At 40.4% G+C, this 24,319-nt stretch overlaps 1 protein-coding gene across 1 annotated transcript in view; it reads left to right on the top strand.

Moving 5' to 3' along the window:
- Positions 1-2,817: 2,817 nt before the first annotated feature.
- Positions 2,818-24,319, top strand: part of LOC120527904 (cytochrome P450 2B4-like) — a 48,119-nt gene continuing 26,617 nt past the window's right edge. Inside the window, exons 1-3 of the mRNA XM_039751847.1 lie at positions 2,818-3,105; positions 5,785-5,947; positions 20,086-20,238. Coding sequence (XP_039607781.1) covers positions 2,899-3,105; positions 5,785-5,947; positions 20,086-20,238 — 523 coding nt within the window. The 5' untranslated portion in view covers positions 2,818-2,898. The remainder of the gene's footprint in view (positions 3,106-5,784; positions 5,948-20,085; positions 20,239-24,319) is intronic.

The raw sequence follows: 24,319 nt of genomic DNA, 5'->3' as shown, positions 1-24,319 counted from the left end.
CTCTCAGGACTAACCAAAAAAAGACATCAATCGATTGCAACTAGTGCAGAATGCAGCTGCTAGAATCTTAACTAGGAAAAGAAAATCTGAACACATCTCTCCAGTTTTGAAGTCATTGGTTACCTGTGACATTTAGAATTGACTTTAAAATACTGCGTATGATTTACAAAGCCTTAAATAATCTCGCTCCATCCTATATTTCAGAATGTCTTTCACCTTACACTCAAAATCTTAACCTTAGATTTTCAAATGAGTGTCTGTTTCTAATTCTAAGAGTTAAACTTAAGAAGTGGTGAGGCAGCCTTCTGCTGTTACGTACCAAAATCTGGAATAGCTTACTGATAGAAATTTGCCAGGCACTTTAAAAAACTGATAAAAACACATTATTTTAATATGGCTTTCTCATAGTTTAATTCTGATATTCTGTATATGCATTTAATTATCATTATCATTCATGGTGGCTCCGAAATATGTACTAACCCCCACTTTCTTTGCTGTTCTTTTTCCATTTTTTTTATGGTGGCGGCCACCACCACCTGATCAAAGCACCGTGATGTTCCTACATTGCTGGATTAAAGGCCAGAAGTTCATATGAACATCATTATCAAATTCTTCCATGTGAACCCTGAATACCATGAGGACTGACTGAGGTCATTTATGTTAGGTAGAATGCCTAGAAAAGGCCGGGTGGTCTGGTGGCCTCCGAACCCCTGCAGATTTTATTTTTTTTTTCTTCAGCTGTCTGGAGTTTTGTTTTGTTTTTTTCTGTCCTCCCTGGCCATTGGACCTTACTTTTATTTTATGTTAATTAGCATTGCCTAATTTTAATTTTTGTATTTTGTCTTTTTTTATCTTTCTTCATCCTGTAAAGCACTTTGGGCTACATCATTTGTATGAAAATGTGCTATATAAATAAATAAATATTGCTGTTGTTGTTTTATTTATGTGGATTGCAAAGGGACGAGGGCAAGAAGAGATTTTGTAATAATTTGCAGTAATCGCAATTTAATGCAATTGCAGTAGATCAAAAAGTGCAGTGAAGTTCACTGGTCAGCTGTCAGTAACTCCTTCTTTCATTTCAGAGCTTGCCAGTATAGGAGGAGATGCCTATATGTTCAGAGTGCTTTGCTTGGTTACATGTTGCTTTTATTGATAAGCAACTGTGAGAAAGTGGGGAACGTTTGTTAAGCTACAAGTAATATGCCGACTAGAAAAGCGTATGTTTTAAGCAAAACTTATATTTGCGACTTGTACGTGGGCAGCACCTACCTTCCGTGTCGTGTGGAATGAATAGCAATTATTAACATAGATCGTACTTTATTTTAACATGGAACAGTAAACGGTTGCCTTCTTACAAGGCTTTAACAACACGTTACTTATACACTACTACTTTTCTGTCCACCCTGGCCATCAGACCTTACTCCTTTTCTATGTTAACTAATGCTGTCTTATTTTAATTTCTTATTTTGTCTTTTACTTTTATTTTCTTCAGTATGTAAAGCACTTTGAGCTACTTTTTGTATGAAAATGTGCTATATAAATAAATGTTGTTGTTGTACTCATCTTTGTTCCTTTCTGTGAAAAAGAGGTGGGGACTTGTGCTCAGAAATTATTATTTAATTCCATTCTGAAGATCTGTATTAAGTACTGATGAAGCAGACTCTTCGTAAAAAATGTGAAAAGGACAAGTGGGAGAAAGAGGGGAAGCCTTTAGTGATCTCCTTATACACAATCATGTTAAACAGGCTTGTCAACCATAAATGACCTTTTTCCTTAATGGAAGCAATGTGGATCTGCGGGCGGGAGCGGGACAAAGAGGGCAGGTAGGCCTACATGCGGAAGCGAGCGGGTTTAAAAAATCAGTTTCGCGCAGACCTCTACCACAACTTCCCCTGAATGGACATCACAAGGTCCTGTGGCTAAAAAAGCCACAGAATAGCATGTCATTAGGTCTGCAGCAAGAGCCTTTTGTTTTTCTCTAGCATTGCTCTGTTCTAGAATGTAGCACCCCACAAATTTTGATGCCACATTTTGATTGTTTCTTCTATTAGAATGGAGCAAGCTTGTATAGGTTGGTGTCAGTCTAAAGCTAAGCTCTTCCGCGCTTACTCATGCACGGTGGCACAGTGAGATTGTGGTGGTACAGACTTCCTGTGTATTCCTAACCAGTGTCCTTGTCCACCGCCATAACACTAATCACTTAGAAGTGTAACGGAACAGCTAAGGGAGCCAACGTTAAAACGTACATGCCGTGATTGCCCATTTGCGCAAATCCGCATTTGCTTCAATACAAAATTGGAAAGAGCCCTTTAAAAAATGATACTGTTGTCTGGTACTGTCACTAGAATACGGATCTGCAAATAAGTAGCCAGTCGAATAAAGAGCTGTGAATACGTAGCCAACTTCAGCCTCGTCACTGACCATTTGTATGTGTTTTCCCAGAAGTGGACTGGCGCCTTGTCCATTTTTTCCCCACGCTGTGTCCCGTGCCGCCTTTGTAGATTCCGACCCACTTCCATCACCCCAATTTGGTATCCGAACTTGAATTGGATTGTGCGGATCAAAGACCGCTCATATGTACTAAATGTATGCATTGTCGGAAGGAAAGGCGTTTTTGCACAGTCCTGATTTCAATCTTGTAAACTATGATAAAGAAAAAATGTAGTATTACTTGATAGACCTGAAAATGTGTCAAGACAAGAATGGTTACTCCTTGCCACCATTTGCTGATATCTGTAGTAACCCAACAGTTAGAAGGTTGCACACTCAGGGGCACAGGCAAAGTCCATGACGTCACACGAATTTAGTACGTGAAGGCCATCCACCACGCCCACCCTGTATTTAGCTCAGTTTTGTCACTACAACAAGGAAAGAAGTGCAGTGCTGCTGTTCGGAAACATGGAGCTGTCACTCGCTGAGTTTATTCCCGCGGGCAATTCATATCAAGCCGTCACAGCTGCTCTCGTGTTCGGAGCCGCATTTCTGTTGTTTTATGAAGTCTTTAGGCTTTGGTTTCCGAAGTATAAGAGACCCCCAGGTCCAACGTCGCTGCCTTTAATTGGAAGCCTTCAGTTTTTCATAGATCCTATGAGGACATTCTTGCAGGTGAGTTACCCAACTTCCTGCTTACTGATGCACCTTTCAACCTACCCTCTTTGTTTCTTTACCTGTTATGTGGGTTTTCAGCACGCGATTTTGTTTTTCTGTAGTTAAGTGTTTCACAACTCGCTAATCTTCCGGAGTGGCAAGCTCCACTATTCATTATCACATGGAACTTAAGGAGTGAACTCAGAAATCAGGAGTTCAAAGATTTGTTAGGAAATAAACGCACTCAGACATATACCAGTCGTAAACGGAAAGTGGCAGCAAAGAATAACGACTTTGGCAAACGCGTGGTTGATGGGGGTCATCTGTGTACTGTGTTATTTCCTGTACATGGATTTATTAGCCGCCCTTGGTGCTGCAGTGTTTGGCCACAGATCTTCAAGATTTAGGTTTCGAATCACACCCCAAACCAGTAGGTGTGGAGATGTCAGATTCTTATCTTATTTGTCCGGGTGTTTCTCCCAGAAACCCTAACTTTCTTATACAGTCATAAAGTATTAAGACCCCTTCCACTCACTGCACACTTTATTGTGTTGTAGATTTCATTTTAAATAGACAAGTTTGGCATTTTATTCTTTATTCTACACTCAGTATCCCATAATGAAAAGTCTGCATGTTTATTAAAAATCAAAAATTGAAGTCTCTTCTTCATATACGTATTCAGAGCTTTGTAGAAGCCCCTTTGGCAGAATTACACATTTGAGTCTTCTTGGGTAAGTCTCCAGCACCATGCTTCACCGGAGGGATGGTATTAGGCAAGTGATAAGCTGGTTTTCGCCTGACACAGTGCTTGTTGTTCTGCCCAGATAGTTAAATGTTTGTCTCATCAGACTAGAGAATCCTAAAATGTTGTTTGATAAACTTCAAGCGGATTGACAAATGCCGTTTACTCAAGAATGGCTTTCATCCAAAAACTCTACCATAAATGCCTAATTAATGGAGTGCTGCTGAGACGGTTCAGGTTCTGAAAGATTTTCCCATTTCAGCAGAAGACTTCTGACACCCTAAGAGAGTCACTATTGGGTTCTGGGTCACCACCCTGACCAATGCCCTTCTTTCCTATTTACTCACTTTGGTGAGATGGTCAACTCTAAGAAGAGTCCTGGTGGTTCCAAACTTCTTCCATTCCACAGTTACTGAGCCACTGTGCTCCTGGGAGCACTCAAAGCTTTAGAGAAGATTTTCTTCTGTTTCCCTGATCTGTGCCTCAACACAGATTTGACTGCATATGTCTATAGAGACTTTGTTGGATTTCATGACATGGTATTTGTCTTGCATGAATTATGGACCTTATATACATAAGTGTGTGCCTTTCTAAACAATGTCCAATCAATTCAGTTTGTCACAGTTAGTTTAGATTCAAGTTCTGGATACATCTCAAGAATAATTAAAGCAGACCGGATGCACTTGACTACAATTTGGAGTGCCACAGCAAACCATCTGAATACTTATATGAATGAGAGAGTTCAGTTGTTGATTTATTGAATTTGCAAACCTTTTTGAAAGTATGTTTTCTTTTTGTCATTATGGGTTTTTGAGTGTAGAGTAATGGGCAAAAATTGCAAATTTATTAATTTAAAAATCAATCTACAATATAATGTGTAAAAAAAGTGAAAGGTCTGAGTATTTTTTGAATCTACTGTAATATCGTGAAGATGTGAAGCTTATTTTGATTGCTGACTTTGAATTGGTCCGACATGAGTGATTCTGGTAAAGCATGTGAGTGTAAGTGTGCTCTGCAGTGGACCAGTGCTCTGTCCATGACCAGATCCAGCCTTACATACCATTCTGCTGGGATATAGGTTTCAAACAGTGATTCTTTAAAAAATGGACTAAACTGATAGGTGGATGGATCAATAAGACCTTAATGGACCTCTTAAAGTATTTTTATATTTTTGTATAGTTTGCAGATTAATAGCTGGGCTTGGATGAAGTCAACCAGCAGCTTCACAAATTCAAAGTATTCCATGAGCAGGAGCTTCACAATTTCTAAAGACCACTATGGCACTGTTTGAGAGGAGCAACCTGTTTATAGAGAAGTTCTGTTTTTTTCTTTACCTGGATGGCATGTTAATGTAGAGATTCTGAGAAATAAGATTTCATATTCTTCCACTGTGTTGTTTTTTTCCATGTCCCAAAGATGATCATGTTAAGATGATTAGTGTCACACAATTGTTCTGATGTGAGTAATTGTGCCTGCTGTTTGACTGGCATCTTCTTGAGGGTTAATGCCTTCGTTGCTTCTACTTTCGTCTCAGTAGACATTGGCTTTCTTCAGCCATGTAATGGATCAAATGAGTTAGGTAAATTTGTGGATGAGTGGATTGGATGGATGTTTCTGGCCTTTTTCCAGAATGCTCAAATATTATCCTCTACTAAGATGTAACTGAAATATTTTTTAAGCTCCGGGCTATTTATTGTAAATGTCCATTTTTATTTTAGCTCACAAAATGCTTTATTCAACTGAAAAATTCTTTTATGGTTTTATTTTGTTGTTCAGGATTGTAGGTTGAAAAAAAATTATTTATTGTAGTGTATAAATTCTTTATCTGCTTTCTTTTTAGGAAAATTGCTTGTAATGTGAGTGTCCTGACTGTTTTATGTGTATCTGATTTCACTTTATCGTGTTTTGACATGCCTACACCACTGTTAATTTTTATTTACTTGTTTATTTTTTAGATGAAAGAGAAATATGGAGACATTTCATGTATCTTTTTAGGACGGAAACCTGTTATTCTACTAAATGAGTTTGGCATCATGAAAGATGTGTTGATACACTCTGGAGCAGAATTTGCCGGTAGACCAGAGATGGCTGTTATAGAATTGATCACCCATGGTTTAGGTATGTTGAAAAATGCATGACAGTTGTGGGAAGGGAAATTACAAATGAATAATTGCCTTTCAGATTAAAAAAAAAACTTTTTTAGTTAGCTCTTAAGCATAACATTTTTTTCAATCGATCCTGACCCAACTGCCTCCCACATTGCTTTCTATTGTCAAAGTCCTTTTATGTCATTTATGGTCACCCAGATATAATCAACTGAATGTTAGAGAGGTTCATAAAATAACACAAATATAAACTGGCAGGAACTCAATGATATTCCATCACTGATGTCTCTCATATTCTTGCAGATAATATAGGAAGACCTTTCCTCTAAAAAGGAGGCATTAATGAAAGTGAATTGGAAAGGCACTCTAGGAGATAAGTGAAAAATGTCACTGGAGGGTTATGTCCTGTGACAGATTAAGGCTTTCTCGCTCCCTTGTACCCTTAGACCACTCGTCAGACACCAGGTAAAAAGTCCAATTATTATTTATTATAATAATAATGTGCACAAAGCACCCTCCACTCCTAAATATTCAATAAACAATACAGTAATCCAATCCTCCACTCCCAGAAGCTTAGCCACCCTGCCTCCCAACTCAGCTTGTCCGTCTGGGATTTCCCAGAGTCCTTTATAGTCCTTAACCCGGAAGTGTTTGTTCCTCAGTCCATGTGACTTTCTATCACTTCCGGGTCAGGTAAAAACTCCTTTTCTTCATCCCGGAAGCACGTCATTTCTTCTGTCCATGTGACTGGGACGTACTTCTGGGGTGTAGGGAAAATAGTCCCTGGGCCTCCCTGCAGCGACTCCTGGCGGCCTCCCATGGTATCCAGCAGGGCTGTGCATTAGAAGTCCACTGTCCATAATTCCCTGCTGGCATTCGGGGCATCTCCATGCTGCAAGGAGGGCTCCATCTGGCGGCCTGGGGGTATTGGCCCTGATGAATGGCCGGCCATGTACCACAGTCCTTACATATTATGTAAAAAAAAATACACATTCAGACCACTGTAATAATTAATTCTTTGCCCACTGTGTCTAAAATGTGTTATTTTGGAATGCGATGGTCCCAAAGGTGCTATGTTCAGTTACACAGTTAGGTAGCATGCACTATACCGTATGCCTGCAGTTGTCTGCAAGACAAGATGTTGGAAAATGTATGCAAAATTTAGTTTTCACCATTTTTCTGCAGTACCCTGTGTCCTATTTTACAGTGATACCTAACATTTAGTTTACTTAGTAATATTTTCAAACTTGTTTAATCTAATGCAGCATAACAGTGGAATTGAGCCAATCCGTATGGAAATGATGCCACTGGATGCAGAGCCCCACTTTACTTTGTATTTGCATACCTCATATAGAGTCTTTAAGAGAGGGGTCTCCAACTCCAGTTCTGGAGAACTAATGTGGCTGCAGGTTCTCACTCTAACCCCTTTCTTAACTACTGACCAGGGGCCTCATGTATAACGCCGTGCGTAGAACTCGCACTATAACATGGCATAAGCACAAAAGCCGAAATGTGCATAAAACCCGATCAGTGTGAAAACTAACGCTCGTGCACGCGCTTTATGTAATGCCCCAACTCCTCCCAGAATTGCGCCTCTTTGAATATGCAAATGAATATAAATCGCCCTTAAGCACAGCCTTCTGTGAAAAGACAAATGGAAAAGCACGGGTGAAAATATAAGAATTTCAGCGAATACCAAGTGGAGGCAAAGGAAAAACATACTATTTGTTCAAATAAACCGTGGTATAATCAACAAAAGGAAGTTGATCGAGTGACATAGCGTGTTGGAGAAACTTGAAAGCTCACATCCACAAAATCGCACAGTGCCGGAAATAAAAAAGAAGTTACATATCAAAGTTGCCGTGAAAAGCCGAGTTGTAAGCTCACTGTCTGAGTGTCATATGTAAGCTTATTAGGGTACAGAGAAAAAAGGCACACGGTGGGGAAAAAGCACGAAATGTCAACTTCAATCTCGACATTTCCACTTTAATCACGTAGTTTATTTTGTCATTAAAGTAGAACATCATAAACTTCATCTTAAAATCGTTTAATTAACCAGTTTCTCAAATCACATCGTAATTAAAGTAGCACGTTAAATGCTTTGTTTTGTATTTGATTTTCTATGTGTTCTATGTGTGTGAATCACTACTTGCTTCTTAAACCGACTCTCTTCCTCCAACTGGACACAGAGTCCATTACATTCGTGATATTACAGCTCTCTGAATAACTAAAATACTGAGATGTATACGTGATGTAATTTTCATGATGATAGGAGTTAAAGCACGTTATTAAACATGTGTTTCACTTCGATGAAATAACTTATTGCAGCAGTACTCAGGGGCGGCTCTAGGCTTATGGTGGCACTGCACAGGAAAGGCTTTAAAACGTTTTGCAGTGGCTGAGACAGCATGTGCTTGAAGCTGTATACCGATAATTCTCTTTCCGATCAGCTGCTGCTGTGATTCACACTCAGATACAGTGATATAAATACTCCGAGTGGTGCAGTGAGAGTAATATGGGAAAAGATGATCCGCTGTGGCAACTCCTAACGGGAGGAGCTGAAAGAAGAAGAAGAAAAATAAGAAGAAGAGGAAGGTGCAGTGAGATTAACAACGCTAAAGCAGTTATGGTATTTGGAATACTATGGCTGTTCCCTGGACCATTATATTGTTACGAGTTAATTACAATCAGATGCATTACACTAATAAACAATATGCGGTAAGTTTCGGTGTATTTATAAAGCCGCGTCATGAAAATAATGAGTAATCACACAGGAACAGTACCATTGCTTTGACGCTGGGTGCCACCAGTCTGCAAAACCGGCGGAGAACTTGCGTGCACGACAAGGCATGAGGTACCGTGGAAAAGTGCGTGGCTTTACGCCAAGTGTAGGTTTTATACATCGCGATTTGAATGTGGAAAAGTTCTTACGCAACATTTCTGTGCATACGCACCGTTTATACATGAGGCCCCAGATTTTGTTGCTAATTAACTCTTTGCCTTAATTTTAATTGATGCACAACTTAAGACTCAGGACCCTTAATTATTTCTTTTTTTCCTTAATTAACAACCAAACAATATTAAGACACAAAATGTGCCAACACATAAACAACAACCTTCTCTTAGCACACAATAACTCAAAATAAAGAAAGGTGAAGGCCTCAGTAATGTTGATCTGCTCAGGTCCACAAAACATTTTGACAGCGCTCTTACAAAAGAAAACCAACAATTTTTGCAATGAGCGCCATGGAATTATATAATGGATTTAATTAGCAACGAGAATTGGCTTCAAGTTAAGAAACTGAGTAAAGGTTTGAGTTTGAGACCCCAGCTTAGTTGGTCATCTGTTGGCTCACTTCACATCAAATGTATGTTTAGGTGACATTTAAGAAAAAAGAATCAATTCAGTGGTCAGAGTCTCAAGAAATGTCAATTAAAATAAATGGAAATAGTTAATTAGCAAAAACTTGTCACTAATTAAGAAAATAGTTAGAATGAAAACTTGCAGCCACAGTAGCTCTTCAGGGGTCTCATGTATAAACAGTGCGTATGCACAGAAAAGTTGCGTAAGAACGTTTCCATGTTCAAATCGCGATGTATAAAACCTACACTTGGCGTAAAGCCATGCACTTTTCCACGGTACCTCATACCCTGTCGTACACAAGTTCTGCGCTTGGTTTTGCAGACTGCCGTCACCCAGCATCAAAGCAGTGTTACTGTTCCTGTGTGGTTACCCTTTATTTCTTAGAACCACATTCCTGATGCGGCTTTATAAATACGCTGAAACAATCCGCATATTGTTTATTAGTGTGATGAATCTGATTGTAATCAACTTGTAACAATATAATAGCCCAGGGAATAGCCATAGTATTCCAAATACCATAACTGCTTTAGCGTTGTTACTCTCACTGCACCTCCTTTTTCTTCTTTTAGCTGCTCCCCTTAAGGGTTGCCTCAGCGGATCATCTTTTTCCATATTACTCTCACTGCACCACTCGGAGTATTTATATCACTGTATCTGAGTGGGGAATCACAGCAGCAGCTGATTGGAAAGAGAATTATTGGTATACAGCTTCAAGGACACGCGGTCTCAGCCACTGCAAAATGTTTAAAAGCCTTTCCTGTACGGACCTCGCGGTTCAGAAACAGTTTCATCCCAAGAACTATAAACGCACTCAATCAATTGCTCCTTGTAGAACTGTTTGTACTAAAAAGTACAATTACCCCACTGTAAACTTGCACTGCAGTTATAATATCGCACAACCTGAGACACTTTATAAAGCGCGTATTTACATATGATGACAATATAATTTTTAAGATGAAATGCAGCAAAATATGTTGATTATATTATAGAGAAAAAACTTTAACTTCATTTAAATAATCTGTATTGTTAATAATTAAACATGTGAGGACACGGTGCTGCAGGGCTAGCAAGTTCACGTATTGTTCCTGCCTTGTGCTGCATATTTGCTGAGGCTGGCGTGACATTGGAAGGATAAACGGATAGAATAATTAAACACGTACTATGAAGATATTTCAGTGTTCCTTAAAAGTTTTGAAGAATCGTCGTTGTAAGCTTACAGATGGTCTATTACAGAGCTGATTGTGTGGCGATTGGATATTTGTGGAAAGAAAAGTAAGGACAGGAATTGGAGGTTAGTACGTTTGAAAGAGACATTACTACTACAATAAATTATTTCATCGAAGGTCACGCATGGCACAGCAGCATCTTGTGTGAGACATGAACAATCACTGCGCCATCGTGTTCCCATGTTTAATAACATGCTTTCATTCCAATCATCATGAAAATGATATCACGTATACATATCAGTATTTTAATTATTCAGAGAGCTGTAATATCACGAATGTAATGGATTCTGTGCCCTGCTGGAGAAAGAGAAAGAACAGAAGCACGTAGTGATTCACACACATAGAGCACATTGAAGATCAAATACAAAACAAAGCATTTAACATTTTACTTTAGTTACGATGGGATTTGAGACTAGTAAATTAAATGATTTTAAGATGAAGTTTATGATGTTCTACTTTATTGACAAAATAAACTACGTGATTAAAGTGGAAATTTTGAGATTAAAGTGGAAATTTCGTGCTTTTTTTCCACTGTGTGCCTATTTTTTTTGTCTGCACCCTAATAAGCTCAGATGGTGGGCTACAACTCGCCTTTTCATGGCGACTATGATATGTGACTTCTTTTTTATTTTGGCACTGTGCGACTTTGTGAACTTCAGCTTTTGAGTTTCTCTGACATGCTATGTCATTCGATCAACTTCCTTTTGTTAAATATACCACTGTTTAAATCAACAAATAGTATGTTTTTCCTTTGCCTCCACTTGGTATTTGCTGAAATTCTTATATTTTCCCCCGTGCTTTTACCATTGTCTTTTCTCAGAATGCTGAGCTTAAGGGATATTTATATTGATTTGCATATTCAAAGAGGCGCAATTCTGGGAGGAATTGGGGCGGGACAGCACGTGTGTGCACGAGCGTTACTTTTCACGCTGACTGGGATTTATGGAGCGGAAGAACGTGGAAGTTGGAGTACGCACAGATTCCTGCATCTGGATTTTTCTGTGCATAAGCACATTTCGGCTTTTGTGCTTACGTCAGGTTATAGTGCGAATTCTACACGCGGCGTTATGCATGTGGCCCTAGGACTGGTGTTGGAGACCTCTGCTCTAAGACAAAGACATTTGATAGCAGCTGTACTTGTAAGTATGTTTTTGCATATAGTTTGCTAATAATTTTCCTCTTCAACACAAAGACATGCAAGCTCACAGGTAGTAAGGAGTATGTCAACATTTCAGTCCTTATTTTTAAAAATTCAGACCCCACACTTTCAATAGAACTATAGTACAAGATCTAACAACTTGTTCGGAGAGACCCTTCATTTTTGTACATTCTTTTAATTTTCTCTGCATTTCTACAAGAAAAATTAATAGTGTGTAGTTGTCACTATTTAAAACCACATTTGTATTGACCTACTATATGCAAACGTTAAAGACGCATACAGCGCCACCCCACTGCCTGCGCTTGGGAAAGCAGATCATAACCTGGTTCTGCTTCAGCCTCAATACAAACCAAGAGTGAGGGCGCTACCTACAACCACACGCTCATTCAGGAAGTGGTCCCCTGAGGCAGAGCAGGCTCTGAGAGACTGCTTTGGAACTACAGACTGGGATATATTGCTGAGATCACATAGTGAGAACATTGAAGAGGCTGTTGAATGCACAACTGATTACATCAACTTCTGTATGGACATTGTAGTTCCAGTAAGAACAGTATGCTGCTATGCTAACAACAAGCCATGGATTACAAGTGACATCAAGGGCCTTTTGAACCAGAAGAAAAGGGCTTTTAAAGGTGGTGATAAGCATGAGCTGAAATGCGTGCAGAAGGAACTCCGAGTCCAGCTCAGGGCGGCGAAAGAGCAGTACAGGAGAAAGCTGGAGCAGAAGTTGCAGAAAAACAGTATGAAGGAAGTGTGGGATGGGATGAAGATTATCACTGGCTGCAGCTCGAAGCGGGGTGCCGCAATCGAGACAGACGTGGAGAGAGCAAACCAAATGAACAACTTCTTTAATAGGTTTGATCACAGTAACCCACTCTCACCTCGAGTACTGCATCCTCCAACCATCCTTCTGCTGATACCAGCATAGGTGAGACATCCCCACCCACAATTACAGCAGCCCAGGTGAGCAGAGAGCTGAAAAGACTTTGTGCCAGCAAAGCAGCGGGTCCAGATGGTGTATCGCCACGATTGCTGAAGGCCTGTGCGTTGGAACTGGGGAGTCCTCTACAGCGCATCTTCAACCTGAGCCTGGAACAGGGAGAGTCCCAGGCTTTGGAAAACATCTTGTATCACCCTGTCCCAAAGGTATCACGTCCTAGTGAGCTGAATGACTTCCGCCTGTTGCTCTGACGTCACATCTGATGAAGACCATGGAGCGGCTGCTGCTTCACCACCTGAGGCCACAGGTCCGTCACGCCCTCGACCCTCTGCAGTTCGCATACCAGGAGAAGGTGGGAGCGGAGGATGCCATCATCTATATGCTTCATCGATCCCTCTCCCACCTGGACAGAGGCAGTGGTGCTGTAAGAATTATGTTTTGGACTTCTCTAGCGCCTTCAACACCATCCAACCTCTGCTCCTTAGGGATAAGCTGACTGAGATGGGAGTAGATTCACACCTTGTGGCATGGATTGTGGACTATCTTACAGACAGACCTCAATATGTGCGTCTTGGGAACTGCAGGTCTGACATTGTGTGCAGCAATACAGGGGCACGCAGGGGACTGTACTTTCTCGGTCCTGTTCAATCTATATACATCAGACTTCCAATATGACTCGAGTCCTGCCACGTGCAAAAGTTCGCTGATGACACTGCTATTGTGGGCTGCATCAGGAGTGGGCAGGAGGAGGAGTACAGAAAGTTAATCAAAGACTTTGTTAAATGGTGCGACTCAAACCACTTACACCTTAACACCAGCAAGACCAAGGAGCTGGTGGTGGATTTTAGGAGGCCCAGGCCCCTCATGGACCCTGTGATCATCAGAGGTGACTGTGTGCAGAGGGTGCAGACCTATAAATATCTGGGAGTGCAGCTGGATGACAAATTGGACTGGACTGCCAATACTGATGCTCTATGTAAGAAAGCTCAGAGCAGACTATACTTTCTGAGAAGGTTGGCATCCTTCAACATCTGCAGTAAGATGCTGCAGATGTTCTACCAGACGGTTGTGGCGAGTGCCCTCTTCTACGCGGTGGTGTGCTGGGGTGGCAGCATAAAGATGAAAGACGCCTCACGCCTGGACAAACTTGTTAAGAAGGCAGGCTCCATTGTAGGATTAAAGTTGGACAGTTTAACATCTGTGGCAGAGCGACGGGCACTAAGCAAACTCCTGTCAATCATGAAGAATCCACTGCATCCACTTAACAGTGTCATCTCCAGACAGAGGAGTAGCTTCAGTGACAGACTTTTGTCACTGTCCTGTTCCACTGACAGACTGAGGAGATCGTTCCTCCCCACACTATGCGACTCTTCAATTCCACCCGGGGGAGTAAATGCTAACATTAATTTTATTTTAATTCTTTTCATTTTTATTACTATTTAATTTAATATTGTTTCTTTGTATCAGTATACTGCTGCTGGATTATGTGAATTTCCCTTGGGATTAATAAAGTATCTATCTATCTATCTATCTATCTATCTATCTATCTATCTATCTATCTATCTATCTATCTATCTACAGTGGTGTGAAAAACTATTTGCCCCTTCCTAATTTCTTATTCTTTGCATGTTTGTCACACAAAATGTTTCTGATCATCAAACACATTTAACCATTAGTCAAATATAACACAAGTAAACACAAAATGCAGTTTTTAAATGATGGTTTTATTATTTAGGGAGAAAAAATCCAAACCTACATGGCCCTGTGTGAAAAAGTAATTGCCCCCTGAACCTAATAACTGGTTGGGCCACCCTTAGCAGCAATAACTGCAATCAAGCGTTTGCGATAACTTGCAATGAGTCTTTTACAGCTCTGGAGGAATGTTGGTCCACTCATCTTTGCAGAATTGTTGTAATTCAGCTTTATTTGAGGGTTTTCTAGCATGAACCGCCTTTTAAGGTCATGCCATAGCATCTCAATTGGATTCAGGTCAGGACTTTGACTAGGCCACTCCAAAGTCTTCATTTTGTTTTCTTCAGCCATTCAGAGGTGGATTTGCTGGTGTGTTTTGGGTCATTGTCCTGTTGCAGCACCCAAGATCGCTTCAGCTTGAGTTGACGAACAGATGGCGGACATTCTCCTTCAGGATTTTTTGGTAGACAGTAGAATTCATGGTTCCATCTATCACAGCAAGCCTTCCAGGTCCTGAAGCAGCAAAACAACCCCAGATTATCACACTACCACCACCATATTTTACTGTTGGTATGATGTTCTTTTCTGAAATGCTGTGTTCCTTTTATGCCAGATGTAACGGGACATTTGCCTTCCAAAAAGTTCAACTTTTGTCTCATCAGTCCACAAGGTATTTTCCCAAAAGTCTTGGCAATCATTGAGATGTTTCTTAGCAAAATTGAGACGAGCCCTAATGTTCTTTTTGCTTAACAGTGGTTTGCGTCTTGGAAATCTGCCATGCAGGCCGTTTTGCCCAGTCTCTTTCTTATGGTGGAGTCGTGAACACTGACCTTAATTGAGGCAAGTGAGGCCTGCAGTTCTTTAGACGTTGTCCTGGGGTCTTTTGTGACCTCTCGGATGTGTCGTCTCTGCGCTCTTGGGGTAATTTTGGTCGGCCGGCCACTCCTAGGAAGGTTCATCACTGTACCATGTTTTTGCCATTTGTGGATAATTGCTCTCACTGTGGTTCGCTGGAGTCCCAAAGCTTTAGAAATGGCTTTATAACCTTTACCAGACTGATAGATCTCAATTACTTCTGTTCTCATTTGTTCCTGAATTTCTTTGGATCTTGGCATGATGTCTAGCTTTTGAGGTGCTTTTGGTCTACTTCTCTGTGTCAGGCAGCTCCTATTTAAGTGATTTCTTGATTGAAACAGGTGTGGCAGTAATCAGGCCTGGGGTGGCTATGGAAATTGAACTCAGGTGTGATACACCACAGTTAGGTTATTTTTTAACAAGGGGCAATTACTTTTTCACACAGGGCCATGTAGGTTTGGATTTTTTTTTCTCCCTAAATAATAAAAACCATCATTTAAAAACTGCATTTTGTGTTTACTTGTGTTATATTTGACTAATGGTTAAATGTGTTTGATGATCAGAAACATTTTGTGTGACAAACATGCAAAAGAATAAGAAAACAGGAAGGGGGCAAATAGTTTTTCACACCACTGTATCTATCTATCTATCTATCTATCTATCTATCTATCTATCTATCTATCTATCTATCTATCTATTTGAGTAGCATCAATAATTACAAGTACAATGATGGTAAATATTGAAGTGTCCAGTTTTTAAAATAAAGAAAATCAATGAGTAAATCGCTGTGGTGGCAGGGATGTAACAATTTATCACTTGTAGTTGGTATTAAAAGGAGAAAATGTTGGAAAATGTCATTACATTTATTAGCCATTTATTTCAGCAGTCTGATAAGATCAATACTATTGCAGTGATTGAACAATTTATATTGTGTGCAGTATATGCTGAGTTACAGTATATACTTAAATGTTTAGCATTCACAAAGAAATGGCACAGCAGAAAATTGGTTTCAGAGTGCTCACACACCATTTATTCCTCAAACTGTGTAATTTAGAGAATGGGAGTTAAATGGGCTGTTACTCTGGACTTTATAATCGTTGGACAGATTTTTATGGGCCACACAATGGCACAATGTTAGTGTTGCTGACTTACTTTCCCTGGCTACTCTTTACACAACTCGTGTTCTGCTTGTTTCTGAGTGGTTACTGCCATTTCCTCCCTATCCTGAAGACATCTGTCATAGTTTAGTTTGTGTCACTACATTGCTTCAATGTGATAGGTTGTAGATTTGTGTGAGTATTGACTTTTATCCTGTCCAAGGTTGAGTTTAACCTCATACCAGCCACTGGCTGTTAGCTTCTGACTCATTGTGACAGTTTAGCCTAAATAGATAAAGAAAATAGCTGAGTGAGGGCTGGATTGTATGGTTTTAGGATTGTTGATTTTAGTACAGCAAGACAGTTGGGTTTGCCGACTGATGTGAGAATTTGACCAGTCTGTCAATGTTTTGTGTACCATTAAAAAGAGAAACTTTTTGAGTCTTTTCATATACACTTTAAGCATTAACAAGATATTATACAAAGTTGCATGCATGCAGAATTCTTTTCTTACTTTAATTTTTGCTGCAGACTTTTTCGTAAGATGAGAATCAGCAGCAGCTTTGTGTACTAAAATATCAAAGCGAAGATACAAATAAAGTGTGGCATCATGCATTACTGCTTTATTTGAAGCTGTGTTACTGTAAACAAAGCTCAATAACTTTATTTTAGTCAAGTCAGTTATCATAGTAAAGAATTAAATGTCCATTTTAAAGATGTGTGTCATGGTGTTTGAAGGACATAATGTTTCCAGAAATTCTTGTTTTTTGTTACTCTGAGCACTTTTTTTCCTTCCCTTTATTCTTTGTACTTTAATACTTCTGTTTTTGTGTGTCAGCAATGTCTTTTGAAAGACTACAGGTATAAGCATTGGAAGTCATAGCCGAGTGTGGTGCAATAAGGCCTTTTCTATATAAAATCTATTGAAGTACATTTATTAGATCTCTGTTCAAGCAGGTAAAAACTTTTAAATGAAAATACATTTGAAGAATTTTATATTATTTTCCAATTTTAGAAATATTTCATTAAACGTGGTACTCCATCAGCAGAGGCATGGAAGAATGTTTTAAGGAAGCTGATTTAAAGAAAAGTCAGTTTATGACTTTATAGTGTCTTTAAATATTGTTTAAGTTCTGCAAAAATATAGTCTGGCATCATTTTGATTAGTTACGTATCATACCATGCATACTTGAATCATATAAACATCCCAAAAACATGTCAGGGAGAGAGTATAATTAAATATAAGTTTCTGCTAGTAGATCATATGGAGAGCAAAGTCCAGTTTACCAGATGTAAATGTTTTTGTTTTCATAGTTTAACACCCAGGCTAGATAAGCATAAAGGAACGGCTTCACAGGTTTCTCCGAGAACTGGGTGGGTCGATTTGAATGAGTGCCTGGGTGTTGAGAGGACTTGTGGGAGTGGGAGAGAGAGAGTGAGAGAAATAGAAAAGGAGATTGCAGGGACAGCCAGTGAGAACAGATCACAGTGATCCTGTAGTTTACTGTTTTAGTGATTACTTCTGTTGCCCTGGAATGGGGATCAAGGCTTCAGCCACAGTAAAATAAAATAAGTGTCTTTAGGCAGAAGTAATCAGTGAGTCATGTCCTTCATTCTGGTGCTTGTCACAGCATTCATTCTCTACAGGACTCTCTTTTTTCTCTTTAAATTTTCTCTTTAAAAGCAGAGCACTGGTACTCAGTAAACCATCTAATGAAGAAAATGTGTGAACTGCCTTATCAATATACTATTGAAGCCCCACGTTACACATAAAGGTTGCAGAGTCTAGAGTCTCATATTGCAGAGGTGTGTCAGCTAATTAGAAAGAATTACTCGGGACAGGCGATTTTGAACCAATGAAGTGACGGTGTTATTTTGGAAAAACTGTTGCTTCTTCTAGAATTTATTGTTTTGGTGTGACTGCTACTGGCTATTAACAGACTCTGGTCATTGCTTGCAGCAGCCAAGCTGACTTAATGCAAATCCATTTTTCTGTACCAACATTCACTTTAGTGCATGCACATGTATAATGCATTCTCCTATACACAACTCACTTAACATGAATATGTATATTGTGAGACATGCCCGGACACCACCAGTCGGAAACCACGTCTTTATAAAATCACACGTTTATTAAGCACCAAAGTCCCTTACACAGCACACAGTGCTCCCAGCAACAATCACCCCTCTTCTGGGCTTCTTTTCCTCTCCTAATGGGAGTTTTGTCCTGCTCCCACTTCCGACTCCAGCTCCGTGATTGTAGGAAGGCAACCCCTTTTATTTTCACCCGGATGTGCTCTAGGTGCCTGATGATGTCCTTCTGGCAGCACTTCCTGGTGTAGCGGAAGTGCTGCCCTTTGCACTGGAAGCACTCTGGACGTCCCTGGAAGGATCTTCCTACATCTTCCTGGGTGTGGCAGAAGTAAATGTTTCCCGGGTTCCATGAGGCTTGAGGCGCCCCCGGCGGTGGCCACGGGTCCCAATAAGTTGGAACCTCCTTGCTCCTCTCCTGTGGTCCTCTCCTAATCCAGGGCAGTTGCCCCCTCGTGGCACGAGGGCATAAGTACCACCTTCTGGTCCTTCCAGGTGTCCCTTGCTGGGTAAGAACCCCAGCCTTCTGTGACAATATATTGAGGCATGATTGAAGATATATTGTAATTAATGCACAAAAAACAGTATTAAACTAGCATATAAAACATATGTCCTGTTTAATTGATATTGAGGCATCAGATATATAATTTTACCAACCCAGTAAAATTCTTCTGTAAAGGAATACATCTTTTTCTTCTTTCGGTTGCTCCCAATAGGGATTGCCACAGCGGATCGTCTTCCATATCTTTCTGTCCTCTATATCTTGCTCTGTCACACCCATCACCTTCATGTCCTCTCTCACCACATCCACAAACCTCCTCTTAGGCCTTCCTCTTTTTCTCTTACCTGGCAGCTCTGTCCTTAACATCCTTCTCCCAATATACTCAGCATCTCTGTTCTTTTTATTTATTTTTTATCTCACAGGCAACATTTGAGTTTGGCTCAGTAGCACTCCATGTCAGACCACAATTGATATCAAATCAATTGATTTGATTGATCAAATTGATATGGAGGTGCTAGACTTGCTTACTATGCATTGCCTTCAGTTTTTAAAAGCATCCTAAAAAAGAACAGTTCAATGATGAACACACAAAAGCAGTACACTGTCTCTGGAATTACATATGGAAATTTTGCATAAATAAATGATCTAAAACCTAATGCCTCACTTGAAAGGACCCTGCTTGTGGTTTTCCAGTATTGCATTTGTTCTGTTGGCTTATTTCTCTGAATTACACTTAATCACGCATAATCTACAGCTGTATCCAAATGTTTTCACTTTTGAAATTGCAAGTTTTTTAAAAATGTTATTTGTAAAAAAGAAATATATTTCTAGCCAGTAGCACACTTTTTCCAGGTCCATTATGTGATTATCTGTTACTCACATCTATTCTTTTTCTTTCTTTCAACAAATTCTATAATCGCATAACTCCACCACCCTATTGTTATAATTGGCACTTACTTTACATCATCTTTAAACTATCATTGGGTGTCTTTATGACTTTACTGTACTGGCTGACTATTGTATATTTAGGCCATCATATGTTAACATTCACTGTCTTCAGATAGTGTGCTCTACATTAGAAGGTGCCGCAGCACTAGGAGTGCCTTCCTTTCCTAAGTAGTAGTTTACTAAATTAGATTAGCATTAAGTAACTGCTATTTTGTGTAATATGTTTCAGTAAATAGTATTAAAATGAAAACTCACTAGACATCCCTTATTTCCTCAGGTATAGTTATGGCACCTTATGGCATACCTTGGAAGCAACAGCGAAAATTTGCCCTCCAAACCTTGCGTAATTTTGGCCTTGGAAAGAAATCACTGGAGGAACGTATTTCTGAAGAGGCTATGTTTTTAATTGAGGAATTGCAAAAAGAGTCAGGTACACTTTCATTTTGCTCTAATTAAAATTATATTGGTTTTTCTTCAGGAAAAATTTGTCTTTGTTTATATTTTAGTACTGCTGTTTCATTCACTACATTTAGTTAAATATTTTTGATTTTAGACGGTACATAACTTAATTCCAGTATGTCAGTAAAATAAGACATAGTGTTTAAAGTGTCCAAGTGTCATATTTTTATGTTAGAAAAATATGATCATAAAAATCAGGTGCACCTGTTAAACCAATAGTAAATAGTATTTAATACAAAGGAAGGATAAGTGGCCAACAACGCAGTAGTCCATTCCGCTCTTGCTAAATAACAAACACAGCACCCTGAGGCGCTTGTGCTAATTGCTGGAGACTTTAACCATGTGAAGCTGGACAAAACATTACCTGCCTTCTCCCAGTATGTGGATTGTAATACCTAGGGAAGTAGGACTATTGACCTAATGTATGCAAACGTTAAAGACGCATACAGCACCACCCCACTGCCTGCGCTTGGGAAAACAGATTATAACCTGGTTCTGCTTCAGCCTCACTACAAACCAAGAGTGAGGGAGCTACCTACAACCACACGCTCATTCAGGAAGTGGTCCCCTGAGGCAGAGCAGGCTCTGAGAGACTGCTTTGAAATTACGGACTGGGATATCCTGCAGGGGTCACATAGTGAGAACATTGAGGAGGTTGTTGACTGCACTACTGACGACCTCAACTTCTGTATGGACATTGTAGTTCCAGTAAGAACAGTACGCTGCTATGCTAACAACAAGCCATGGATTACAAGTGACATCAAGGGCCTTTTGAACCAGAAGAAAAGGGCTTTTAAAGGCGGTGGTCAGCATGAGCTAAAGCGCGTGCAGAAGGAACTCCGAGTCCATCTCAGGGCGGCGAAAGGAGCAGTACAGGAGAAAGCTTGAGCAGAAGTTGCAGAATAACAGCATGAAGGAAGTGTAGGATGGGATGAAGATTATCACTGGCTGCAGCTCGAAAGCGGGGTGCCACCATCGAGAGAGACGTGGAGAGAGCAAACCAAATGAACAACTTCTTTAACAGGTTTAACCACCCTAACCCACTCTCACCTTGGAGTACTGCACCCTCCACCCATCCTTCTGCTGATACCAGCATAGGAGAGACATCCCCACCCACAATTACAGCAGCCCAGGTGAGCAGAGAGCTGAGGAGACTTCCTGCCAGCAAAGAGTGGGTCCAGATGGAGTATCGCCACGACTGCTGAAGGCCTGTGCGCTGGAGCTGGGGAGTCCTCTACAGCGCATCTTCAACCTGAGCCTGGAACAGGGAAGAGTCTCGAGGCTTTGGAAAACATCTTGCATCACCCCAGTCCCAAAGGTATCACGTCCTAGTATGCTGAATGACTTCCGACCTGTCGCTCTGACATGTGATGAAGACCATGGAACGGCTGCTGCTTCACCACCTGAGGCCACAGGTACACCACGCCCTCGACCCTCTGCAGTTCGCATACCAGGAAAAGGTGGGAGCGGAGGATGCCATCATCTATATGCTACACCGATCCCTCTCCCACTTGGACAGAGGCAGTGGTGCTGTAAGAATTATGTTTCTGGACTTCTCTAGCGCCTTCAACACCATCCAACCTCTGCTCCTTAGGGACAAGCTGACAGAGATGGGAGTAGATTCATACCTGGTGGCATGGATCGTGGACTATCTTATAGACAGACCTCAGTATGTGCGTCTCGGGAACTGCAGGTCTGACATTGTGGTCAGCAACACAGGAGCGCCGCAGGGGACTGTACTTTCTCCGGTCCTGTTCAGCCTATATACATCGAACTTATAACTCGGAGTCATGCCACGTGCAAAACTTCGCTGACGACACTGCTATCATGGACTGCATCAGGAGTGGGCAGGAGGAGGAGTATAGGAACCTAATCAAGGACTTTGTGAAATGGTGCGACTCAGACCACCTATAACTGAACACCAGCAAAACCAAGGAGCTGGTGGTGGATTTTAGGAGACCCAGGCCACTCCTGGAACCCGTGATTATCAGAGGTGACTGTGTGCAGAGGGTACAGACCTATAAATACCTGGGAGTGCAGCTGGATGATAAATTGGACTGGACTGCCAATACTGATGCTCTGTGCAAGAGAGGACAGAGCCGACTATACTTCCTTAGAAGACTGGCGTCCTTCAACATCTGCAATAAGATGCTGCAGATATTCTATCAGACTGTTGTGGCGAGTGCCCTCATCTACGTAGTGGTGTGCTGGAGAGGTAGCATAAAGAAGAAGGACGCCTCACGCCTATACAAACTGGTGAGGAAGGCAGACTCTATTGTAGGCATTGAGCTGAATAGTTTGACATCCGTGGCAGAGCGACGGGCGATGAGCCGGCTCCTGTCAATCATGGAGAATCCACTGCATCCACTGAACAGGATCATCTCCAGACAAAGGAGCAGCTTCAGCAAGAGACTGCTGTCGCTGTCCTGCTCCACTGACAGACTGAGGAGATCGTTCCTCCCCCACACTATGCGACTCCTCAGTTCCATCTAAACATTAACATTATACAAAGTTATTGTCTGTTATACCTGCATTTTTATCAATCTTTAATATTGTTTTTTATCAGTATGGTGCTGCTGGAGTATGTGAACTTCCCCTTGGGATTAATAAAGTATCTATCTATCTATCTATCTATCTATCTATCTATCTATCTATCTATCTATCTATCTATCTATCTATCTATCTATCTATCTATCTATCTATCTATCTATCTATCTATCTATCTATCTATCTATCTATCTATCTATCACTCTCTGACAGCTCTGTGCAGTGCTATTATATGGCTGGGAATTGTGTTTGTCTGGACTAGGGCGAAAGAACTGAATGGAAGCGAAATAAACAATTATGGAGAAACAGTTTAATGTGGAGAGCAAAGAAGATTTTACTGTAAAGTACACTAATGTAGTACAGAAATTAGTAAAGTCTGCTTTAAATGTTCATGGATAGACAGTGGTGCAGTGGTTGTTGCTGCTGCCTGGCTGTTGCAGGAGACTGGTATATTCTCTTTAGCCAGACACAGTCTGTGTGAAGTTTGCATATTTTGCTTGTTGCTTGCTTGTTTCCCTGGATGCGCAAGTTTTCTTTACACATCCCCAAAGTTAATTAATGGCACCGAATTGGCCCAAGGTGAGTGTGCTCATGGGCATATCTGTCCATATGCTACTTTAGCCTTCTAAATCCTATTCTAGACTGGAAGCTAGCTAGCTCTTTGGGGTTTCAGTTGCAAACACACTTGCATTAAAGTAGTTTTAGAGTTGGCTATTAATGTAATAGAATTCTTTGAATTAAGAAAGGAAACCAGAGGCATGTAGATAAGAGGGCATACTCGCAGCAGGCATTCTATCCCAAATCAAATCTGAATCCAGGACACTGTCGCTAGAAAGAAAGCAAAAAGGTACTCATAGTACAACAAAATTATGAAACAGTGCATTATAATGTAAGAAAGGTTACCAGTTTGCTTGAATACATCATAAAACACAGAAATGAAATACAGCTTTTGTGCAACAATAAAGCTACAATTGCTGTACATATGAAATGGAAAAAGGTAATTTGCCACAATTTAAAGTGCAGCAAATGCATATTCAATTCTTTCTCATTAAAATAACATACTTAAATCTCCTTAATCCAGTTCAGGATCATGAGAAGCATCATTCTCAAGGCAGGAATCAATCCATACTCTCAATAAACCAAATCAGAAATAAAATATATCCATCATTTATATCTCTGGGAAATGGAAGGAAAATAGGAATACTTAAAGACCAGCATTTGGGGGATGACATGGGGAAAACATGCATCCTTCACTTGGACAGCATTGATTTTTACTTTATATCTGGTACAAACCATTCATAGGCAAGTTTGCTGTGCTTCATTTAATAAATAACAAAACAAAGAAAAACATTAAAAAAATGCTCTCAGCATCATTAAAATCTAAATATAGTAATACAGTGTGTTTGGAGTTGGGAATGGTGCTTGCTGGTTTTTTGAGAAGGGTAAGTCGGGTTGCTTGTCCTTCAAGATCATACAGCAGATGCTTATATTTAATTAAACTTCTT

This window comes from Polypterus senegalus, chromosome 1 (assembly GCF_016835505.1).
Source record: "Polypterus senegalus isolate Bchr_013 chromosome 1, ASM1683550v1, whole genome shotgun sequence".
Classification (NCBI taxonomy): domain Eukaryota; kingdom Metazoa; phylum Chordata; class Cladistia; order Polypteriformes; family Polypteridae; genus Polypterus; species Polypterus senegalus.
Note: the sequence above shows the minus strand (reverse complement) of the source record. Positions and strands in the feature narration are given on the sequence as shown.